Source organism: Sinohyriopsis cumingii, chromosome 12, assembly GCF_028554795.1.
Source record: "Sinohyriopsis cumingii isolate HCF-2022 chromosome 12, ASM2855479v2, whole genome shotgun sequence".
NCBI lineage: Eukaryota > Metazoa > Mollusca > Bivalvia > Unionida > Unionidae > Sinohyriopsis > Sinohyriopsis cumingii.
The window spans coordinates 38781238-38803057 of NC_142972.1; the positions used below are offsets into that span (position 1 = coordinate 38781238).

At 34.7% G+C, this 21820-nt stretch overlaps 1 protein-coding gene across 3 annotated transcripts in view; it reads right to left on the minus strand.

Moving 5' to 3' along the window:
* Nucleotides 1-21820, minus strand: part of LOC149786288 (mitogen-activated protein kinase kinase kinase 7-like) — a 79926-nt gene that overhangs the window by 56479 nt on the left and 1627 nt on the right. For all 3 annotated transcript variants that reach the window (XM_089976674.1, XM_089976675.1, XM_089976673.1), the window contains exons 2-5: nucleotides 13382-13564; nucleotides 11561-11606; nucleotides 1399-1537; nucleotides 486-610 (exon numbers count right to left, since the gene is read on the minus strand). In XM_089976674.1, coding sequence (XP_089832800.1) covers nucleotides 486-610; nucleotides 1399-1537; nucleotides 11561-11606; nucleotides 13382-13564 — 493 coding nt within the window. The remainder of the gene's footprint in view (nucleotides 1-485; nucleotides 611-1398; nucleotides 1538-11560; nucleotides 11607-13381; nucleotides 13565-21820) is intronic.

The window sequence follows — 21820 nt, forward strand, 5'->3', positions numbered from 1 at the left end:
CAGTAGAACAAACAATATAAACAGGTATAGGTGGTACATTTAGTACTCATGGTATACAAGAATTTCCAATGTATAAATTGCCCATAATGTAACCACATTTCAACTTTGTTGATTACTGGTGAAAAATGGTTGCAATTAAAAGCTGGGGCATGAATTTTAACCAATGATAAATAACATGGGTCATGGCAATGGAAGAATAATTTCACATTCCTATGACTGAGAAACTGTTAAAAATTAGAATATATAAAGCAGATACAATTATGACTCTAATCTTGACTCGCCAATCTTCTGTCTAATAACCTATTGTATCCAACTCTGCAGTAAGATGATCTGTTTGCACAAAAAGCTTTTTCAATCCACCAGCTTATGATTCAATCACAAAAATAACTGCCTGTCTAAGGAAGCTAAAAAAATGAACATGTCTTCAGCTCCTTCTTCAATGCAGAATCTGTTGACAGTCAATTGCAAGAGTTACTGTTTCTTACCTTCAAAAACTTCTGGAGCCATCCAAGCCGCACTACCCTTGTTGTTTGTCATGTGAGTCTGAATGTCACATGCTGTACCAAAGTCACAGATTTTAAGCACGGTGCCACCCATGATGAGTAGTAAACTGTAATCAAATCATGATGGTTAGGCTTAAATGATTAAACAAATTCAAGTGATTTATGCAAACTTCCATCCTTTGTGAATTCATTTATTTCTAAGGGCATCAATTTTCACATATAAGAATTGGAATTGAGCCTGGACATGATTTTGAAGAAAGATTAGATAAACCCTGTTTAATAGGTCATAGTGACCAACTTTCAGTCTGAGCATGATTTCCCCATAGGATGTTCCAATTAAAAGTTTGACCTTAAGGTGTATTGAAACAAGAGCAAGCCAAAATTGGAATTAGGAATGCACAGATATACTCAGGGCAAAGAGATTCTGAAATATTTCTGAAGTGTACTGATTGGATACCCAATAAAAAAAGATTGGATATAATTTCAAATTTAAAGCTATTGCTGCAGTGTTTTAGCTAAATACAAATTGTGTAACATCTCTCTAGAAATGCGACTAGATAAATTATGTAATCCACTTTATATCCCACTCTCTGCCTCCTCGTTAACCTCCACACACACACACACACACAGATGATTACCTGTAATAAACATCTTCAATCTATGTCACTCTCAATCAAATTTTTGGAATTTCAGGTGTAATTCACCAAAATCTTCTAACTAAATTCTTCTTACCATACTTTACAAGCAGTAAGAAGACGCAAATTATCAAGTTTCAAGTAAAATGCAAACAGTTCCTTTACAATTAGAATGTCTTTAAGGAAACAAGAACAGTCTGTAAAACTGCAAACTTATCCAAGAAATAAGACCAATTCACAAGACTGATTTGACAACCTACTTTGGTGGTTTCAGATCTCTGTGGATGAGAGCTTTTGGCTTCATTCCATGCAGATATTCCACACCTTTGGCACACTGAAGTGCCCAGCTCATGGCATGAGCAGCAGTGTAGTTGGGCTGTGGACCTGTACCATGCAACACTGGAATAAATAAAATGTGAATAAATTATTTCTGTAAATGAGACATTATGCACGTTTCACATGCTTGGCATGAGTGGGAAATCTTGTAGTTATCTACAGCGTTCAGTACAGAATCTTAATTTCATGAAGTCATAATGGCCTATGCATAGGGAAAAAGAGGAGTCACATTCCATTTTAAAACAAAAATTTCAGTCAATAAAATATATTTGAATATATGTTTTGTATTTATTGCAAATGTATTTAACACAAATCTAAATTAAAACTGATAGTTTTCTGACATTTCTGTCAAAAAGTAAACATTTTTTGTAACATATGTTTCTCGGATGATACTTACCTGATCAAATTAAAATTAGGATTATTCTCTGCTACCTCCAAATCCAGCCATCCATGAAGGACAACAAAACGTCTTTCCATCTACATAACATAATGAGGTTAATTTCCTTTTATTCCTGCTAGGTGACTAGAGGTACCTTAGATGTTAACTTGAGTGAAACCTTTAACATGATGCTCATATTGATGGGAAGGGTGTCAGGTAACTTTAGTAATGTGATCAGATAATTTTCTTTTGTGTAACATAATCTACTAAGAAGTTGCTCTCTCCATGAAATACATGATCCAATCACATTAACATCAGGACAATAGTTAAGACGAACATCCATCATCTACATGTGTCACCCTGTAGGAACAGGTCTGACCTATTGAAAGGATGAAATTCCCTCAACCTTAGTTCAGCACAACCAAAGACAATATATTTAAACAAGTGAGATACAAACCTGTGGGTTTCTGCACCTGATTATTAATTCAAAGGTTTTCTGGCAAACCCAGTGTAAGTGGCAAGGCAAAATAAGAGGAGGTAATGCCAAATATCGATTCACAGTGAAAGTGGCAAGACCATGCCTGGATCTTGAGGATGTGCTTTCATGAATAGATTGTGTTAAATGTCTGTCCAGCTACCTGTGACCTGGCAAGATTCAGCTTTTTCAGCTTTTTTCATTGTGAGGGCTGTTCCAGTAAAACATATACCCCCCGGGGGGGAAGGCACTTTCAAATTCAACTAACCCACAACAGAAGCAATTTAAAAAAATTATGATCCACCGGCAGATGTTTTTTAATCGAGAAACACTGCCCTCTACAGAAGTATATTTTTTAAACATAATTTCTGGCTATGGGTTAGTAGGTGGTAGAAGCGATTTTAATATTGGGTTGGGGACAGAAGCGATTTAAATGACAGCTGGCTGGAAGTAATCTACTGAATTCATATACATCATATAATCTACTGCATATTTTTATCAGTATTCATTCATTATAATCAGTCTTTTGTCCTTTTGTTTGTTTGTCTGTCAGCCAAGTATGTCTCTGATACTGTGAAATCAGATTTTCATGGTGGCTTATTATCTGTAGATGTCATTGATCAGTCCCTTAATACCTACTAATTTAACATCCATGAATACAGATTTTATAATAGATATTTCTATTCTAATACAGAAATCACGAATTTGTATCCTTACTAAACTCTGTGTTTCCTAAAGTGATCAATATGTCTTGCTATTTTTCTTTGTTCTCAGGCATGCTGCTTTTGATTAGAATAATAGATCTTGCATTGCTTTAAATGTGTGGTCAGATTCTATGATTCATTGTTATTATTTTTTCCAATAAATGTTTTGGTAAACTTATAGGATTTGTCAGAAAAAAACCCAATGATGCCTGTGGAAGTGATGTTGCATCATTTGTCTACTTTTACACTATATCATTTCTTGTAAGAACATCTTTTTCAGTTACCGATGTCTTATTTTTACGCCTTGTTGCAAGACTAATATAAAGTTATAAAAAAAATATAGCAAGTCAAACATTTTTGTATCATAGATTTAAAAAAATGGATGAAAGTCAAGAAATCATTTTCCCCAGAGCATACATAAAATCAATGTCATTGCAGTTAACTGTATTGTCAACAGCATCTTAATCATCACTGATGGCCTAGCAGTAACATTCTGCACTTTCAATCCAGTTGTCACAGGTTCTATCTCCCACTTCTAGTCTTTCATATGAGACTTATACCTACAGCCTGAGGGGCTTTCATGGCAGAGTGGTATAAGATGCTTCTCATGTGATTACTTGCCTCCAATGTGCTAATGAGAATGTTGCCTGTTACTTGTGGAAGGTCAGTGGTTCTACATAAGTGGTGTTTGGCGTCTCAAAAGGATTTGGATTTTCTTCAGCAGTAAAACTGGCTGCCATATACAGATTCTCTTCATCTGAAAATGGCGTAAAAGCCATAATGATCTACCGAAACCCCGAGATCTCATGTGTAAATTACTTCAGCTGTTGGAGATAAACGTCAAATCAACAGAGGCTCCATGTGCCCAAGTGTACTAAGGTGCTTGCTTTTACATGACTTAAACATCTCACAGAGTAAGTTTCTGTCACAGATCAACCAATTTAGGTTGGTAGTCTTTCGGGGTTCTTTCTCCACCTAATATATTGTAAAAAAAATCACCAAAAAACCCAAAATCAAACCACACTGAATCAACCAACTAATCAACTGTGGCAACAGTAGCAAAGGTACTAGTCAATCATTTTTGCCACAGCTGTACGAGTTTGTAACTTTTGACTCAATTAATTTTTGTAGACTTTAGAATATCGTCAATTATGCCTTTCTGACAGTTACCTAAAAGTCATCATCAGTTGGTTCAAATGGACATTTCATGGTGAGCATATGAGATGGAAAAGTCTTGAGCAATCCTGCATCACACACTGCCGAAAAGTTTACATTTTAGCTTACTTAAATTTTCTCTTAACAATGTTCATTGTTCCAACTAGAACTGTTATAACTTATTCAAGCTATATTCACCAATATCTCATGATATGCATCTGTAATAAATATTTGTAACAAAGTATGAGAATGCATCAATGTTTTTCAATGATGCATTTGAACTGAGCAACAACCACAATCAACAAACCAAGAAATAAAATTATTCACATCTCTCAGGCAGAAGTAGGGTATAATCATAATCTGCCAAAAGATTTTTAATTTTTTAAATTTGCCAAATATTTTTTCCAACCATACTGATTCAGTGGACATATCACCAGAATGGACAGAAACAGACCAGAAGGTTAAAATCAATTTGATACAGCTTTTAAGTTGCTAAATTCATATTGGTTTAGTTGACTGTACACCCATTATTGTCTTCCTTTTGATGAAATTTCTTACTGAAGCTAAGAAAATAATGTTGCACACATAAAAAAAGAGGCACACTTCTACTCATTATTGTTTTATTATTCTTCTCCATTCCAGCTTGTTCTTATGATCTTCTCCCCCACATACTGTTTGTCTTGTTTATGATATGTATCTAAATTTCTCACTTACTTTTCCTACTACTGTCAAATGTTCTGTGAATATGCATATCAGTGTGAAACACAATGGGGAGACTAAATCCAAGATTGAAAACCTCTACATTTCTGGATGTATTCTGCTTGGATTCCATATTTCTGCACAAAACCCAAGAGTTCAGGACTCTGCACTAATTCAGTTCCTACTGTAAATTTGTGCAAACACCACGATATTAAAATTCAGTAACTTAAAATTTTGAGTGCTCATGATCAAATTTATATCAGTATAGACACATCTATGATGACAGCTTTTGTGAAGAAAAGAAAAACATAACAGCCGCACCATTTTCTGGATCTATACAAATTTGAAATGTGTGCTTTCAATACTGCACCAAAGAGTCAGCTGCTGGTTTCAGTAATGAGTCGTCCAAACTCGGGTCTGTAAAGGGATGGTAATTATGTTAATAAAACAATGTCCCTCACTTTTTTCAGTTACAAGTAGGACAAGCTCTCAAAAGATTGTTTTTACTAAAATCTTACTTTCATTATCAACCAATCAGGGACAGTCAAACACATATATACTCTATTTTATCTTCACTGATTTATAGTATGGCTCTTGTTCTTTCACATCTGTAGTAATATGAGTCCTTGAACAACTCTCAATGGTTGTAAGCCTTTTTCGACCATGCTGAATAGACACACTGTAAGATAATGTTCAAGTAACAGAAATACCATGGGATAACCAGAGACTAATAAAATTGAATAGTCAAGTTATCTCCTCTGCAGGGATGCTGCCAGGATTTCAGGATGTACTCTAAGTTCTGTGTGTGTGTGATCTCCAATGAGGAAGTGGTGGTGGTGGGAATAGCCATTGTTAAATATCTCCCTAACACTTAAATATCTGTCACTCTTTCTTACTGTTCCACTCTGTTACAGCTCTACTGAAATCAAATTCTCAAAGAGATGTCATCTCTAGTTGTTGTTGTTGTTGTTGTAGGGTTTAACACCATTTTTCAGCACAAGATAGGCCATATATGGCGGCCAGTATGACTGGTGGAGGAAGAACCCTGGAAAACCCAGGAAAGAACCACCGACCCACGAGAAGCTACTGGCAGGCTTTCCCACGTACCCACGCTAGCCGAGCCTTGGACTCGAACATACATCATCTCTAGTTGTATAGCGATTATTACTGTGATGTCATTGGGCATGGTCACCTGGTTGTGGTGGGGTCTTGGTTGGGATGGCATAAAGACTATAGGCTTACTCCATATTTGGCAGCTAATTATGATGTTGTCAAAAGAATTCAAAAATTTCTAGCAATTCAGTTGGACTCGGATACTTGATTCATAGTCAATGAAAAGGTTCTAAAATTGATGTGTTTATTTTGGAGCTTTGTTCCTCCATCACATTCAAGATTTGGATATATCAAAGGTGAAATTGGTACAGTTGCATCCTAAACTACTATCGTGGCTACTTCAAATGTTATTTAATGTGAGACTTTAATGCAATAACTCGTAGTTTCAGTGATTTTTGGGTTTAAGAAATTAATTTCTTCTCAAACGACTCAATTTGGTGCAGATTACATTGTTTTTTAATGATACAGTGAGAATTATTGATGTGTAAAAATTGCACAAGAAATGTACATCAGATCAGAAAATTACTACCACTGGGAAAATACTGATAGGAATATACAGAAATAATGATATAATTATTTAAGTAGAATATATGGTGACAATACGAGCGCTAGTTCCACAACTTTGTGCAAAATACATCTTGTACAACTATTCTATTGTTTCTAACAGCATTGTAATATGGCAATAATTTCTGTCCACTTTTTACTTTAGTCCCTTGCTAATTAATAGTTTTAGATTTTACAACACTAAGCACATCAAACCTTTTGACAGTAACACATCATTACAAATATTTAGATTGCAAGAAAATAGAAGTTACAATTTTATTAAAAGCACTGGTACCAGTAAGACTAAAGGAGATGGCAAAAAAAAAAAAGAATCAGGATGAACAGATTAGTAGTGTAGTAAAGAATCCATATATCAGAATGACATAAAGTATTTTTTCATCAATTTCATCATCAGTTAATGATACTGCTTAAAAATGTATTGTACTAGATAATAGACTTTTTTAGTTATCCATTTTACAATACAAATACCAAATGATGGCTTGGAACTAAGTGCCAAAAGGTCTGCAGAAAATACCACCATGATCAAAATATACACAGGAAGAACCGAACACAAACAGGACAAATTTTATCCATCTTGCTTTGAGTTTACACCGATCAGTCAGTCTCTTATGTTTAATGTCATTTAATTTTTGCACATAGAGAGCATGTACATCATTTGGTCATACATCTGCATGATACAAAAGTTTGTCTTTTTATTCTTTTGTTGCTCAGTGCTTCTGCCAACTTGAGATCTATACACACTTAATTATGTTGTATGGGGATTCTCTGATGTTCCCTATGAGCATTAATCTGTTAATTGTTTCTGAATTTAATATGATCCTCCTCCTCGGTGTACAAATATTATTCTGTGCTGTGAACTCCTTTCATTGCCTGCTGTCTGAAACCCATATGCATAACTAGCTGGAACAAGTTACTGTTCTTTATGGCTGTGCAATTTTCAACATCTCACATGTATGGCCCCATGGGTATTCTCTCTTGGATATCTCTGTCCCAAAAAGAAAAGTTTTGAACCAGAGGTCTCGTTAGGATTTTAAAACTAAGAGTCCATGGCTCCCATTTTGGTAAAAATATGAGTCCCATCAGGAAAAGTTGCAGTCCCCTCTCAGAAAACTATGCCACTTATAACAACTATTGGTTGCCATAGAGTTTAATTTCTACATTCTTTATAACACTGACATAGCTCTTGCTTGTCCATCAGAGTGAGTCTGAATTTTTTCGATCCAAGGAAGGTCTTATTCAAAGCACTAAGCTAGGCATCGCACACTTTCTTACACTTGGCTAATGTCCCTTTCAAACTATCAGTTCTAGCAACTTTAGCCCTCTCCTGAATCTCATTACAATCTTCGCCAGTTTGCCGTTGAACCCCAAAATACTCATTCAAGTCTATGTCTCAACATGTCATGATTCCGAGGTCACGTGCACTGCTTATTCAGTTACACTCGGAAATGAACACAAGAATGAAAGCTAAAGTTGTTTATTTGATGCACTGTTATAATTGACCACATGAACATCTCTGGGTCTTTCTGCCTCTGTATTTAAGCACTGTAAATATCAGTAGATTTTCCCACCCAGCTGCCAGTTAAAGCCTTTGATCTCGCCGCTTAACTACTGCAGCGTGTTCTTTTGATGGACTCTTTTAATGGTGACGACGGGTAGGGGCTTTCAACCACTAAATTCTGTCATTGTAAATATCATCACAGCTAACTGATCAACACATTTTCCCACTATGCAGGTGACTGAAGCAGGACTGGCAAGTCTTTGAATTTTACCGCCCACCTAAATAAAAAAATTGGCATCCAAATACGCGTGATTATAAGCGTTTCCGAGACCTCTGTCAGTTTTCACTAACACGAACCCTGCCAAAGATTCACTTCCTTGAATCAGTGTTTTGCTGCCTCTTATGCCATATTTTTCTCTTCCATAATGCTGTATTAGGGTTTAAAGTCAAACATTTCCATAGTCTGCTTGTTTACACATGGGTATATTTAATAAATATAACCGGCATATTTTCCATCCAACACGTACATCGGACTCGAACTCAACATCAATTTTGGGCTCAAAATCGCACACTGGTATTTCCAGTGACATTTTTCCAATGTCCAATAGACCGATATACATGAAATTCATTGTCATCATAGCTATCACCAGCCAGTATTTGCCGACTGAAAACGTCGTCTAAAGACAAACCGTGTTGTGATTCAACCATTTTGGTTTCCTGTGTGGCCCTTATTGGAAACACGCATTTGTAAAACTTCCATGATGAAAGGAAGGCTAAAACTCCACAAAATGCCTGTTCCAGGGCCAATGAATGAATCAAATTTAGTTTAAAAGCCATCCATGTCGAACCGAAGTATCCAGATATCTGGATGTCGCATAAGTGCTGTGAGACAGCTGCAGCAGCACGAATTACATCACGAAATGTACTTTTAAAGTTAAAGTTAAAAGTTTAATAAAAATTGCATACTGCACAGAGCACATTTTTTATATCCGCGGTGTTGACGTAATTTGCCAAACGCGTATCACTGCTTTAAACGTACGCGAATTTGTACAAATTACGTGCACTCGTGTGTACTGGCATCATTTTCTGACCCAATGCTTTTTTCACGTTAGACCGCTAGGAGGTGGGTAGATGCGATTTTAAATATATATTTGTTTTTTTTTTCTTCTTTCTGACAATCCCACCAGCGATTTCTCATTTTGTTAGCACAACCCACAACAGAAGTGATTTTCCTAACCAACCTTCCACTGTCAGAATCAAAATAGTTCGAAACACAACCTCCTACAGAAGTTTTTTGAAGTGCCATCCGCAGGGGGGAATATATGTTTTACTGGAACAGCCCTGAGACCATGTCAGCTAAGGAAAGTAGACTGGACATGCTGGCCAAATGACTCCACTATGTCTTGAATTGAGACAGTATGTAAAAAGATCAAATCTGAAAGAAATCTCTCATATTTTGTGAGCTTAAATTTGCACTTGTTGTACCTAATCCTGTGAGAGTTCAGAATATGCTATTTAATAAAAAATCTATTAAAAAAGTTCATCATTTCCTATGTCTGTTGCATAATGGAATCTTTTCTCTGTGGAAATTTGAAACAACCCTTTTCCATACTCTTTTAAATCACACCTTAATATGAATCTAGGAAATGTCCCAATCTACTGATATCAAGAAAAATAGTATAAATTACGTATACAAAACTTAACTTGGTTGTAGTTTATTAAATGACAATGTTTTCATAAACCATTTATCATGTAGCAATAAATGTTTATGCATCAAAAACTGCCAAATATTGCCTCTTAGACTGTATAAAATATGTTACCCTCAGAAACAAAACAGGAATATTGCCTGATATTAAATGCATTTTGCATGCAGAGCATTATATGCTTGTAATTAGAATGCTTTTATTTTCCAGCTACCTTATTATAAAGGTTGCCAAGTGGAATCAGTTAGAATTATTCCCTTGCAATCTGAATTTTTAAACATAAATAGGACCATTTTTGTCACAAATCAGAGTACTGAAACAACTGCCAGTTATCATCAGTAACAGTAAATTAATCTGTTATTGGATGAAAGGAAGAAACCACCAAACATACACAATAACACTTACTATATATCAAAGCACATGGTCAGCTCACTGACCTGTATCCACTAGTAAAGATAATGTACATCTTACATAACATGCAGATAGCATTATACCCTAATCCTGAGTATTACTACTGGAGATGATACTCAGACTACAATACATGGAGCTCTAGTACAGTACCAGGATAAATCTGTGGAAAACAGTAATCCAATGCACGAGATTAGTTATGTCTTTGTAGACATGTATCATTCAAATCTGTGCAACAAACTAAGAAAAAGAAAATGTGTGTCAAGTCATGAGCCTGAATTCTACTCATGTGCAAACAGTTTGTTAAATATTCAAGTTCAGGGAAATTAAAAATCTCTGACACAAGTTGTTCTGCTTATAGGCAGAAGTGATCATACCTAATTTTGTTTCCTCATGTATTTGGACAAGTTTCTATCTCCTCTCCACCCTTAGGTGTTTCAAGACAATAATCAAAGTAGACATTGTCTTTTGCATCAATTTTCCCTTCTAACATTAAAGTGGAAGTTAGAACAAGAAGACCTGAGCCTGCACATTGAACCGATGATCAAAAACACTACTGCAAAATGGGATACTGACCTCTGATCCAAGGTAAAAGCATACATATGACTAGATGATTTGTCTTTCGACTAAGCTTCATAATGATTCATCCCAATTGGTGGCTAGGTCTTGCTTCCCACTAAAGTGGGCTCTTTTAAAATATGTTTTATGCTATTGTAGCCACTTATGTGACTAACTGAAACTGATTATCATGAATGCCAGCAATTACAATGCTATCTAAGGAATATTAGAAAAAAAACAAGGCAAGAAATGACTGTCTGCAGTCTAAACAGAAAGCAAATCATGGCACATTGGATATATCCAGGTGCACTACTAATAAAATAAATCAACTTATCCAGTATTTCATCTTATAAACATGAAAACTGAAAGTCTACTATTAAAACAGTTTCCAAATTTCGACTGTAACCCATTTTCAAGTATGTGAAGTATGTGACATGAAAATATGCAAAAAAAGGCTTAAAGCTACTATTTTCAAGATTATAAATTCTGAATACTTTACATTCATTTCCGATCCCTATAATTTCCAACTTTACACTACTCTGCCACAAGTGAAGTCATATGACCTAACATGAGTCCATCAAGGAACCTGGATAACATAAATATACTGAATGTGGAAATTTTAAGTATGAAAAGGCACTTCTGTGTTACATGCTTGACATATGTATCATGTAGGATTTAAGTACCCTGAATAGTGGAAACAAAAATGTTCAAGGACGGACAGAGATTATTGACAAACTGACAGAAATTGTAACAGCTATATGCCCCGCATTGTATAATGTAGAGATAAAAACGAAACACCAAAGCTTATCAACTGAACACTTTAAACATACCATTATAAAGTGAACCTCCTTCAGCATACTCCATAACGAGACAGACCTAAAATGAGGAAAAATATGGGCGCATCACAAAGAGTTTCATTACAAATTCTATTTCCATCGTGTTATTAAACTAAATTGCAATAAAAACAATATAAATAATACTCCTTTTTTCTTAAAATCTATCACCCCCTTGGAATCATGTCTATTTCTGGGTATGTGTGTATTTATTATAACTGAGTGATATTACCTGTGTACCAGTTTATAAAAGTATTTCTTTCCAATGGTACTTTTCATTGAACCAGTACAAAGGTAGTTTCTGTCAGTAAGGAATATAAGGAAATTCCAGAGGAATCTTGCCATGAGTTTAGTGACACTAACAGTGTTACTCTTGACAAAATAATATTAAAAAATCCATTCTTTTCTCTCATAAAAATGTTTTATCTATCACAAATTAATGGTGAATATTATATACTTATATTTATGATCCTTCAATTACATGCTGGAAATGTGTAATGTATGGAATATTGTGAAACATTTGGTCCCAATTCAACTTTTGGATTAAAATAAATCCACATTTCATGTCTTAGCTACTTACCAGCGATTATTAATGTATTAAGTATATGTATTCCTTTGTAAGAATACGAATCTCCTATTACTGTAATGACTGCTATTATTTTATGTATGAAACTTTATGTAATTTCTCAAGTTCGCTAAAAATGATCTCGTTTGGTAAGTAAGAGGGTTTGAGGTTTACTTACTGGCCATCTCTGATAATTATCTTGCCTAGGCATTGGCGTGCCACTCAAAATCTCCTTACCTATTATATCAATAGTGTAGCAAGAAAATTGTAGGCCTCAGTATCAACACTTCTTTTTTTCAATAGGCTCCCTAATGTCAGCATAATGTCTTTCACAGTTTCTGCTATAGTGTAAGCTTAATCAATTCCACTTTAGTTCTTACATTACAACTTATACAGCAAGTAACATACACATAGCTAATTCAGCTACTATAAGGTTATGGTCATATAATTTTCATGGCGGGGGGACTGTGATGGCCTTCGAGCTGAAATATTTTCTTTTCTTTTATCTCAAGATATTTCGTTTTTTGTTTTCCAAATAGTATCATTGATATAATAAGGTGTTATGTTGGTATAAATCAGAGGAAGATATTTCTCCAGCAACTGACATACAGAAATTAAACAAAAAAGTGATAGGCCCCTGCCCCAGTACATTAAATTCTTGTACCTTAAATACTGTGGTATATATTGCAGTACGTTTCAAAATACCACGGTATACTGCGGTACAAATTTTTTGGGGTACCCATCTCTAGTATTTATAACTATTCTTTCTGGAAGAATTTGTTTTGAGGGAAATGAAGGATACAGTGTTCCATCATGGTCAAGCTGTTAACATGATGCTTTTATTTAACTCTGTTCCTGTATAATGATCAAGGCATGATGGTTCCTTCCAAATACAACACTGATACATACCCATCAGATAAAAAGAACTGCATAAATTATGGATTCAACATTAAATATTTTAATGAATTTAAGGGAAATGGTTATATATGCCTTACTGTTAATTTGTAAATGTTTAGTGTACAATGAGCCCTGTAATTATGACTGAGATATCAAAGATACACATAAGTATGTTAAAGATATTTTTAACCCTATTTAGAATCTGTAATGGTGCAACATTTAAGACTATAATGAACTAAATTGGAGTTTGCAAAGGTGTAAGCTACAGTTACAGTTTTCTTTTCTTCTTCTATACACAGGTCCTTAAAGCTCACGTTATACACTGAGTACAAAATAACGAGATCATAGCACTGTACTGTTGGAGGCCTGGTGCATGCTCCATACAGCTTGACAATGTTTGGATGACTGACTCGGGACAACTGTTTCAGTTCCGTCATGAAAGCTTTCCTCTCTGACTCAGTCTCAATCAGTTTCACAGCTACATCTTTGTCACGCCATCTTGCACGGCTTACAACTCCAAAGGCACCTTTCCCAACAACCTGCAAAAAACACAACCTACCATTAAAAAACACCACAAAATTAGGTCAATGATATGCCAATGCAAATCCCCATTCTTCCAAGTTAAACCACCATGGATATGCAGGGCCTGAAAATAGCGGTGGTCCGAGGTCTGGGATCTGCAGTTTGCCCAGTCATACCCTTGAGATACACTTGTTAGTCCAGAGGACCTCCTACTTTTCCAAGAAATGGAAATTATAAGTATTCATCTGCAGTCTAAGAACTGTTTCTTAAACTGCAAAGTGTCAATAACTATACATGCAAAATTAAGTATAAGCAATGTTACTCAAAGCCTTGTAACACTTGGTGTGTACATGATAGTCAGATGCTTACTTTACATCTAATTTCATTCGAAGTGGCTTCACCTTATTATATGGAAAGAGACAATTTCAAAAGTCATCTTCTTGAAGCCTCATTCAGTGATACACAAGATGTCTGATGCAATGGCTGGCTAAAAATAAATATGTTCATCCATATTGCATAACTGGTCCTATACCATAAGGTTGATTAGCCAGTGACTACATCACTACACTAATGAAATTTTCATTAAGATGACCCTCATCCTGGTACTCTTATTGTGACTTAAGTTTTTTTAATTAAGTTTATTCATATCAGAATTACTCCTTATCTTAAACATCCCAATGAAACAAGTCTTTTAGTTGTGTTTAGTTTTTGTTACATAGGATTTATTTAAATTATTCACTGGAATTTCAAAGTGCTCTTTGACTTTTGGACTAAATCATTATTTTGAGATTATTATGAATTCATCTCATTGTTATACATCAAAACTATTAGCACATCAACACTATTCAAGGCTATTGGTACACCAGAACATTCAAAACTGAAATTCATTTGAAACACCACTGGAATTCATTTAGAATACTCTATACTTTCGGACTTGTGATAGAACTTTCAGGACTACTTGGAATTTAATTCACAATACTGTAACTTCTTAAATTTTCACTTTGTATGCTTGGGAAATCAATTATTTGTTGAATTTTACAAAACTTCTTAATCTCACTATTTCCTGTTACTTAGTTTATGAACATCAAGTTGTAACATAATCCAGAATGTCTCTGAATGAATTCACAACAATCCCAAAGTAGTGTTTAAGTCCAAAAGGTCACTAAGCACTTTGCAATTTTAATGAATAATTTAAACAAATGATTCTTCTCAAATTATACCTGAATACAGCACTAAATTATTCCACAGTCTAAACTTTAAAAAAAACAAACAACCCAGGAATGAATAATTGTTTGCCTCGTACCATAAACTCTAAATTCTTTTGACCTAAGACACAATAAAATGCACATGATCTGGGTCATTTTAAATGGATAATTCCATCAAATTGTTCACCCTTCTGGTGGCCTAGTGGTTATAGCATCCAAATTGGAAGCGGGAGGTCATGGGTTCGATCCCCAGTTGAATTATACCAAAGACTTACAAAAATAGTACTAATAGCTGCCTCACTTGGCGCTAAGCAATTAGAGGTTAGTGATAGGACTGGTCAGCCTGGTGTCAGGATAATGTGACAGGGTGGGACATCATGCTAAATGTCTGCTGCATAATGCCCCAGTGCCATACATGCCAACCCCTGACGAGGAAAAAGTGAAATCCAAGTGGACAAAAAGAGGAATCCAAGCAGAAAAAGAGGAATCCACATATAACATGCTAAAAATTCAATAAACAATGATTTATTTGCCCCTCTCGTCTTTTAACATCCTTTACTGCATAAAGTTTTCATATGTAGCACTTTTAGCTTTCGAAAGCAACAGATTTTCATGTTGCATTTTAAAACAAATTGTACCAGCCGAGACCATGAATGTTTTGCACACCATCTCCATTGGGGAATTTCTGGAGCACGTAATCACAGGCTGTAGCATAATAATCTCTAACATTATCATAAAACACCCTCACAGCTAGAGTAGAATTGTGTTCTGTGAATTCTCTTGCTTCTGCACCAATAGCAAGATCTTCATTATCTTTCTATTAAAAACTCGGTAAATAACACCTCTGCATTTATAACATTCATGTCCGCACTTTAGTTCTGCTGTAGATATGAAGTTACCTTAGTGCTGGAGTTCGTAAGACGAGCTAATTTGATGTGTTTCTTTGTTTTCAAGTTTTTCTCCACATAAAATTACCACCATGCCCAATATTAAAATTGTTTCCGCACAGACCGCAATGAGCATGATGCTGCCCTAGAATACAGGGACTCGTATCGTTGCTTAAAACTGACGTCACCTGTCATACATGTATTATATAGTACATGTATGACAGGTCAATTTTAAGCAACGATACGAGCCTCTGTGCCCGAGAATGGAACACTGTATTATGCTATTCATGTATTCATCTTTGAAGGATTCAGGGTTTTTTTGTGTCTTTTTCTGATCCACCTGTGAAATTCTTTGAAAAAATACATGTGCTCTAACACAAACATCGACTAGAATACATCTGAAGACTTTTAGCGCCAAATAGTAAAATTATTTCCACACGGCGTGTAATAGACGTGACGTTATGCTGCCCTCATGTCCTCATCTTTGGAGGATTCTGTTATTTTCTGTTTCGTTTATTTTTGGCCTTTTACTAATCCATCTGTGAAATTATTTGAAAGGAGATATTTTTGCTCTCATAAACGCATCGACTTACATAAATCATACTTTTTAGCACCAAATACCTATAGACTGGTTCTGTACTAAATATATATTAGGAAAAAGAATCTGTGAGTAAAGATTAAAAATTAGAAAACCAGTCTGTTCTCTCTTCACTAAGCCATACAGCTGCTATAAATAGAATTCGAGGTCAAAAGTTTGAAAGTAGAACCAGCATGTTTCTGGGTAATAGGATAGTTGCTATAAATAGAACATAATGCCATTAGGAAAGTGCACGGACAAGCGTACTCTTATACTGTAGTTACGTAGAAGCCGTCTTTTCTAAAATACGGTCTGTGGGATTAATGGGATGTTAATAAAAATGAGAAAACAAACAATTGATTTTTTGGGAAGGTGGATATACCGAAAAAGCATAATCCATATACGTTTACACATAAGGCGTAATTTAGTGAAAAAAAGCATAATGATTACGCCAAAAGCATAATGGTTGGCATGTATGCAGTATCACTATAAACTGCTACACTGTAGATATCATAGTGATATGACTGAAATATTGTAAAAGTTACGTTAAAAATCCTAATCACGCACACACACCCATCAAATTGTAAATAAGTTCACTTCCAGAACATTCTAAGTTTGAAAAGAAGATTAGGCTGTGAACTCAAATTGAAGTAAGCATCTTTTAAAAAGTTACAAAAGGCATGAAGGTCAAAACTCTACCTTCAATCATGGCCAAAGGTCAATCATACAATATAAATTAAATATGCATAACTTACAGTAAGTAGAAAATGTTTAAGTCTGTATAGAAACCATTGATGCACCATTATAAAAGCATGGGGATTAAAAAAAAACAAGTATAATGAATACAGCACAACTGAATGAGTGTGGAAGTTACAAAATATGATTAGCATTGTATACTGCTAAAACTAGTTACCTGATGGTGAGCTATGAACTGTAGCAAACCTAAGTGGAGAGTATGCTTAATGATGAAGTCAAACAAACAAAAATGTTATTCTATCACAAAATGTGTTCTTCAGCCAATCATATCAGACAAATATACCAAGTTTGAAATGTTTAATTTTCACATCAAATTAGTTATGGATCAGTGATCCAGCATCTTATCTTCAATAAAAATAACAGTTGGAGAATAAATGTCAGATTTTCTTTCAAAATATCTCTTGTAACTCATAACAGGATGGACAAATTAGATATTTAACTGATGATTTCTTTTATTATCTGGATAATAACAAATAAAAATCTATTACAATGACATAAGGAATAAAAGCAACTTAGCATCAGCATCTATTTGGTTAAGATGTATGTAGAATGTGTCCATTCATCATGTACTCATAATACATCAAGTAACAACCTGAAAGAGCAGGGATGCAGAAACGGAGAACCTCAAATCTTACTGGTCACAAAGCACAGGTGCACTTAAGTACTCTGAAAATGCAGTCAGATATGCAGTTTTGTTATCAATTGTGTACTTAACGATAGAGTTGTTCCGATTATTGATTATAATTGATCATCAGTTGGTTGAGCAAATCAATAAGATAATTGATTGTGAAGCTCCATAATCGATTGTCTGTAAAGGAAGACTACTTCTATTTAGTTGTATGCAGAGCACGAAGGTTAGTAAAACTCCCAGCCATTGAAGTTGATCTAAAGTATTAATTCCTTTCACAACTACAAATAGAAAACCATAGTATGTTCCATAGGTGCAAAATTTCATAATTAGGAGAATATAGTCAAGATTACATGATCAAACTGTTACATTTTTGAGTTAATAAATTTAAATACATTTAGATGATTTCTTTCAGTTTAAATGTAAAATCCTTTGTAGTATTTGTAAACAATGAAGAACAAGAAAACCATGTCCTTCTATAATTTAAAGACACATCACATATGAATGAAAGGATTTTGGATGATTACAACAGTATTTCAGTTACATATGATTGATCAGCCATAAAAAGTTGCTTTCATTTAACAAAGTTGTAGAACAAAAATAACACACAACACAATAGAAAAAATGTAATATTATCAGGTTGAATACATGTCATTAACCCTTTACCTCATACAAACGTCTTTTGACACCTCTACTCCGTTCGCATGGAAGCGCCTTTTGACGCCTCTACAAGATTTGCATGGAAGCACCTTTTGACGCCTGCTGTAAATGTTGGCCATTTTGAGCTAGTTTTCTTAGTGCCACCTTTGGGGAAACCCCACCCCCCCCCGTAGATACTACATTCATTTCTGTGAATGACAATTATGTCAGATCACGTGGTCACTATTCATGCACTGGTCGATATCTGCTATTTAAAGTAACTGGGTCCTAATCTCCAGTCTCCAAAATGGCAGCCGTGGATTTCATTCAGTACGTATGAAGTTTTCACACTTAGAATAACAACCATGAAAGATTCAATAAATTAGGGAAAGTCTCTGATATTGATGTAAGCAGCAATTAGTTTTTATAAATTATCAAATTCAGATGACTTAGTGATATAGACGCACACGAAAAACGTGTAAATTTCGAATATCGGAAATGGCAGCTACGGTTGGTTACGCAGCCTCACTGACATGACTGTGAACTAGTTCTCTCTCGATTTTAAAGCACATAAAATATTCTTCTGTGAAAAATAATTACACAGCTATAACAATCGGACTTTACTCTTAAATTTGTCCACATATAATATATGTGTACCAAAAATGTAAAATGGTTAAAATTGATGTTAAACGTAACACCACTACATTGCTTAACAATTCACAGGCAGGATTTCATTCAGTACTTACGAAGTTTTTACGATTAGAATCACAACCACGAAAGATTCAATAACTTTGGTAAAGGCTCTGATATTTATGTAAGCAGCAATTAGTTTTTATTGATTATCAAATTCAGATGACTTAGTGATGTAGATGCAGACGAAAAACGTGTAAATTTCGAGTATGGGAAATAGCAGCTACAGTCGGTCATGCGGCCTCACTGACATGACGGTGAACGAGTTCTCTCTCGATTTTAAAGCACATAAAATATTCTTCTGTGAAAAATAATTACACAGCTATAACAATCGGACTTTACTCTTAAATTTTTCCACATATAATAGATGTCTACCTAAAACGTAAAATGGTTAAAACTGCTGTTAAACGTGACACTACTACATTGCTTAACAATTCACAGGCATGGCTATGCGAATGCGGTCAGCTAGGTAACAGGTGTTCTATTTATAGCATGCTGCACTTTGTCACAATGCTCTATGAGGTAAAGGGTTAAAAGAGATTACTCCTGTACATTTTTTAACATTTTGAACTCTTTATCAAAGATATAACTGTATAACAAACAAAAATTAAAATATGCTCTTAGTAACCAAATATAATTGATTATCAGTTGGTTAAGTGGAACTGATTATCGATTATGAAGCCCTGACCGATTCACATCAAAGCTTAACAATAAAGAGGAAGCTGGGACCAAGGCCATGACAATTGCATATTATATGGCAAAGGAGGAAACACCTATAAGGATATATAAGTCAATTATCAGTCAGATTGGACTGAATGGTTATGGTTTGCAAGCTTTGTATGTATCATCACAGGCTCAATACAGATCACATAAGACAGATGTGGAGTTTTTGACTGTTCTAAGCCAAGCTGTTGATAATGAAATTGACCAAAAAATTTTAAGCAATTTCTTGTTTGTGTCATGTGATGAAACCACAGATATATCTGTGACTGGCAAAATGATAAATGGCACAAAGACCACGAAATTAAATAGATTATGATAAGACAGACTGAAGTGTTTGACAAACATCTGTTTTAAAATGCAACATGAAAATTAGAGTTGAGGATTATGACTTTTTACCTTATCTTTGGCATTGGAGAACAGAGACAGCTGAAGATTGTTTCCATAACTGAATAGATATGATGATAATTCTACAAGTAAACTTAAGATCTATATGCAACAAAAAGTACATTGGTATACTGAGCTTTTAATTACAAAATTCAAGAACACAATAGTTTCTTGTTCCTTTAAAACTTGCTGTATCCCCTTTATTGGGAGTCTGAGGGGCACATTGTCCTTTGCACATAGAATGCTAGCTGTACCACTATGTTTTAAATTGTCCCTCTAAAATGCTGCTTGACCCCTAAATATGAGGGGAGAGGGACACAGTGTCCACTGTCCATAGGATCCTGTGTGCAACACTGCAACAGTGACAAGACTTTTGTAAACCATTAAATTTAATGAGTACCTCAGAAGGTCAAATGGATGAATTTTAATGATCTGAAAGAAAATATTAACTATTCTTCTACAAATTTTATAAAAAAACACTATCAATGTCTTTTAATTCCTGATTATCACAAAACATCCCGACAAAAAAATTATCAATTGCTAGTGACTTCTGCAATGGTGACTAGGCACTAAACCAGGTCAAGAAAATTGGATGTAAGGTCTGATCATTACCAGTGCAGGGTAGTACTCACATTTTTTTAATACAAAGCAGTTCAACTGTTAAGTCTTACTGTACAACATTCAATCTAGTTTACAATGGATCACACCTTTTGGTCAGCCTTATCTAAAACAATCAAGCTGCATTAACGAGCTTTAATTGGATGTATTTCCTGGGGCAGCATAATATAAGAAATACTCATGGATGAGCAGTGAAATAAACTGATTAACTTCCATCTAAGGTGTGTGCAATCAATTTATCATAAATGACCCGAAATATTACATACCACATGTGTGCACCACCCGCACGACTTAAAATTAAAATGCACATGTCAAATGCATACATCTCCAAATGCATTCTTTACGATCTGAAATAGCGTAGGTGAATAATCAAAATTCAATGAAGAAAATAATGCCCAAGTTGAGATGGTATGTGGAAAACTCACCCTGGGAGAACTTGGTACAAAATGTATCTGCAGAAGTCACCCCAGAGTGGTTGGAGAAGTCACCCCAGAACTTGTCAGCCAGATAACCTTTTTAATATTTTTCTTTGAAATAAATAAGTTATTGATCACAATTTGAATTGTTCAATTACTTAGTTGAGAATATATTTCATCCTGTTTACATTTGCAGTATAATTCAAAGATGTAATGGAAAAAAAAGAAATAAAGTGAAGATAACAAATTAAGAGGGGTAAAGAAACAGTGCTGAGATCCTACTTTTCATCAGACATCTAAAACCACCAAAAAGAATACTTGTATTAAAATGAATATTATTGGTATCAGTGGTTCATCAATGTTCAAATAAATGTAATTAATTTTATAAAACAGAATATTAAGTAGTCAGTCATTTTTGAGCAAGCAGATGGTTTAGATTGTCAAACTGATCATTGAATACATTTTCCTTGATTAAATATGTTGATTGTGCATCCGAATACTTTTTTCATTCTCTTAGATGATCCTATGCTTGGTACTGAATATGGGAAATATTGCTGTTCTTTTCCATCAGTATTCATCTCTGAGTTATATGGCAAAACTGTTTCAATACTGGTAGCAAAAAGTATCTGTTTTGAAAAACTTACTTTATTTCTTTGCTGAATTATATATTTATATTGTAAAATTATATTAACATGCGTACTGGATCAATTTTCAATTTTTGGGTACTTTTTTGTATCTCCATCTTTGAAA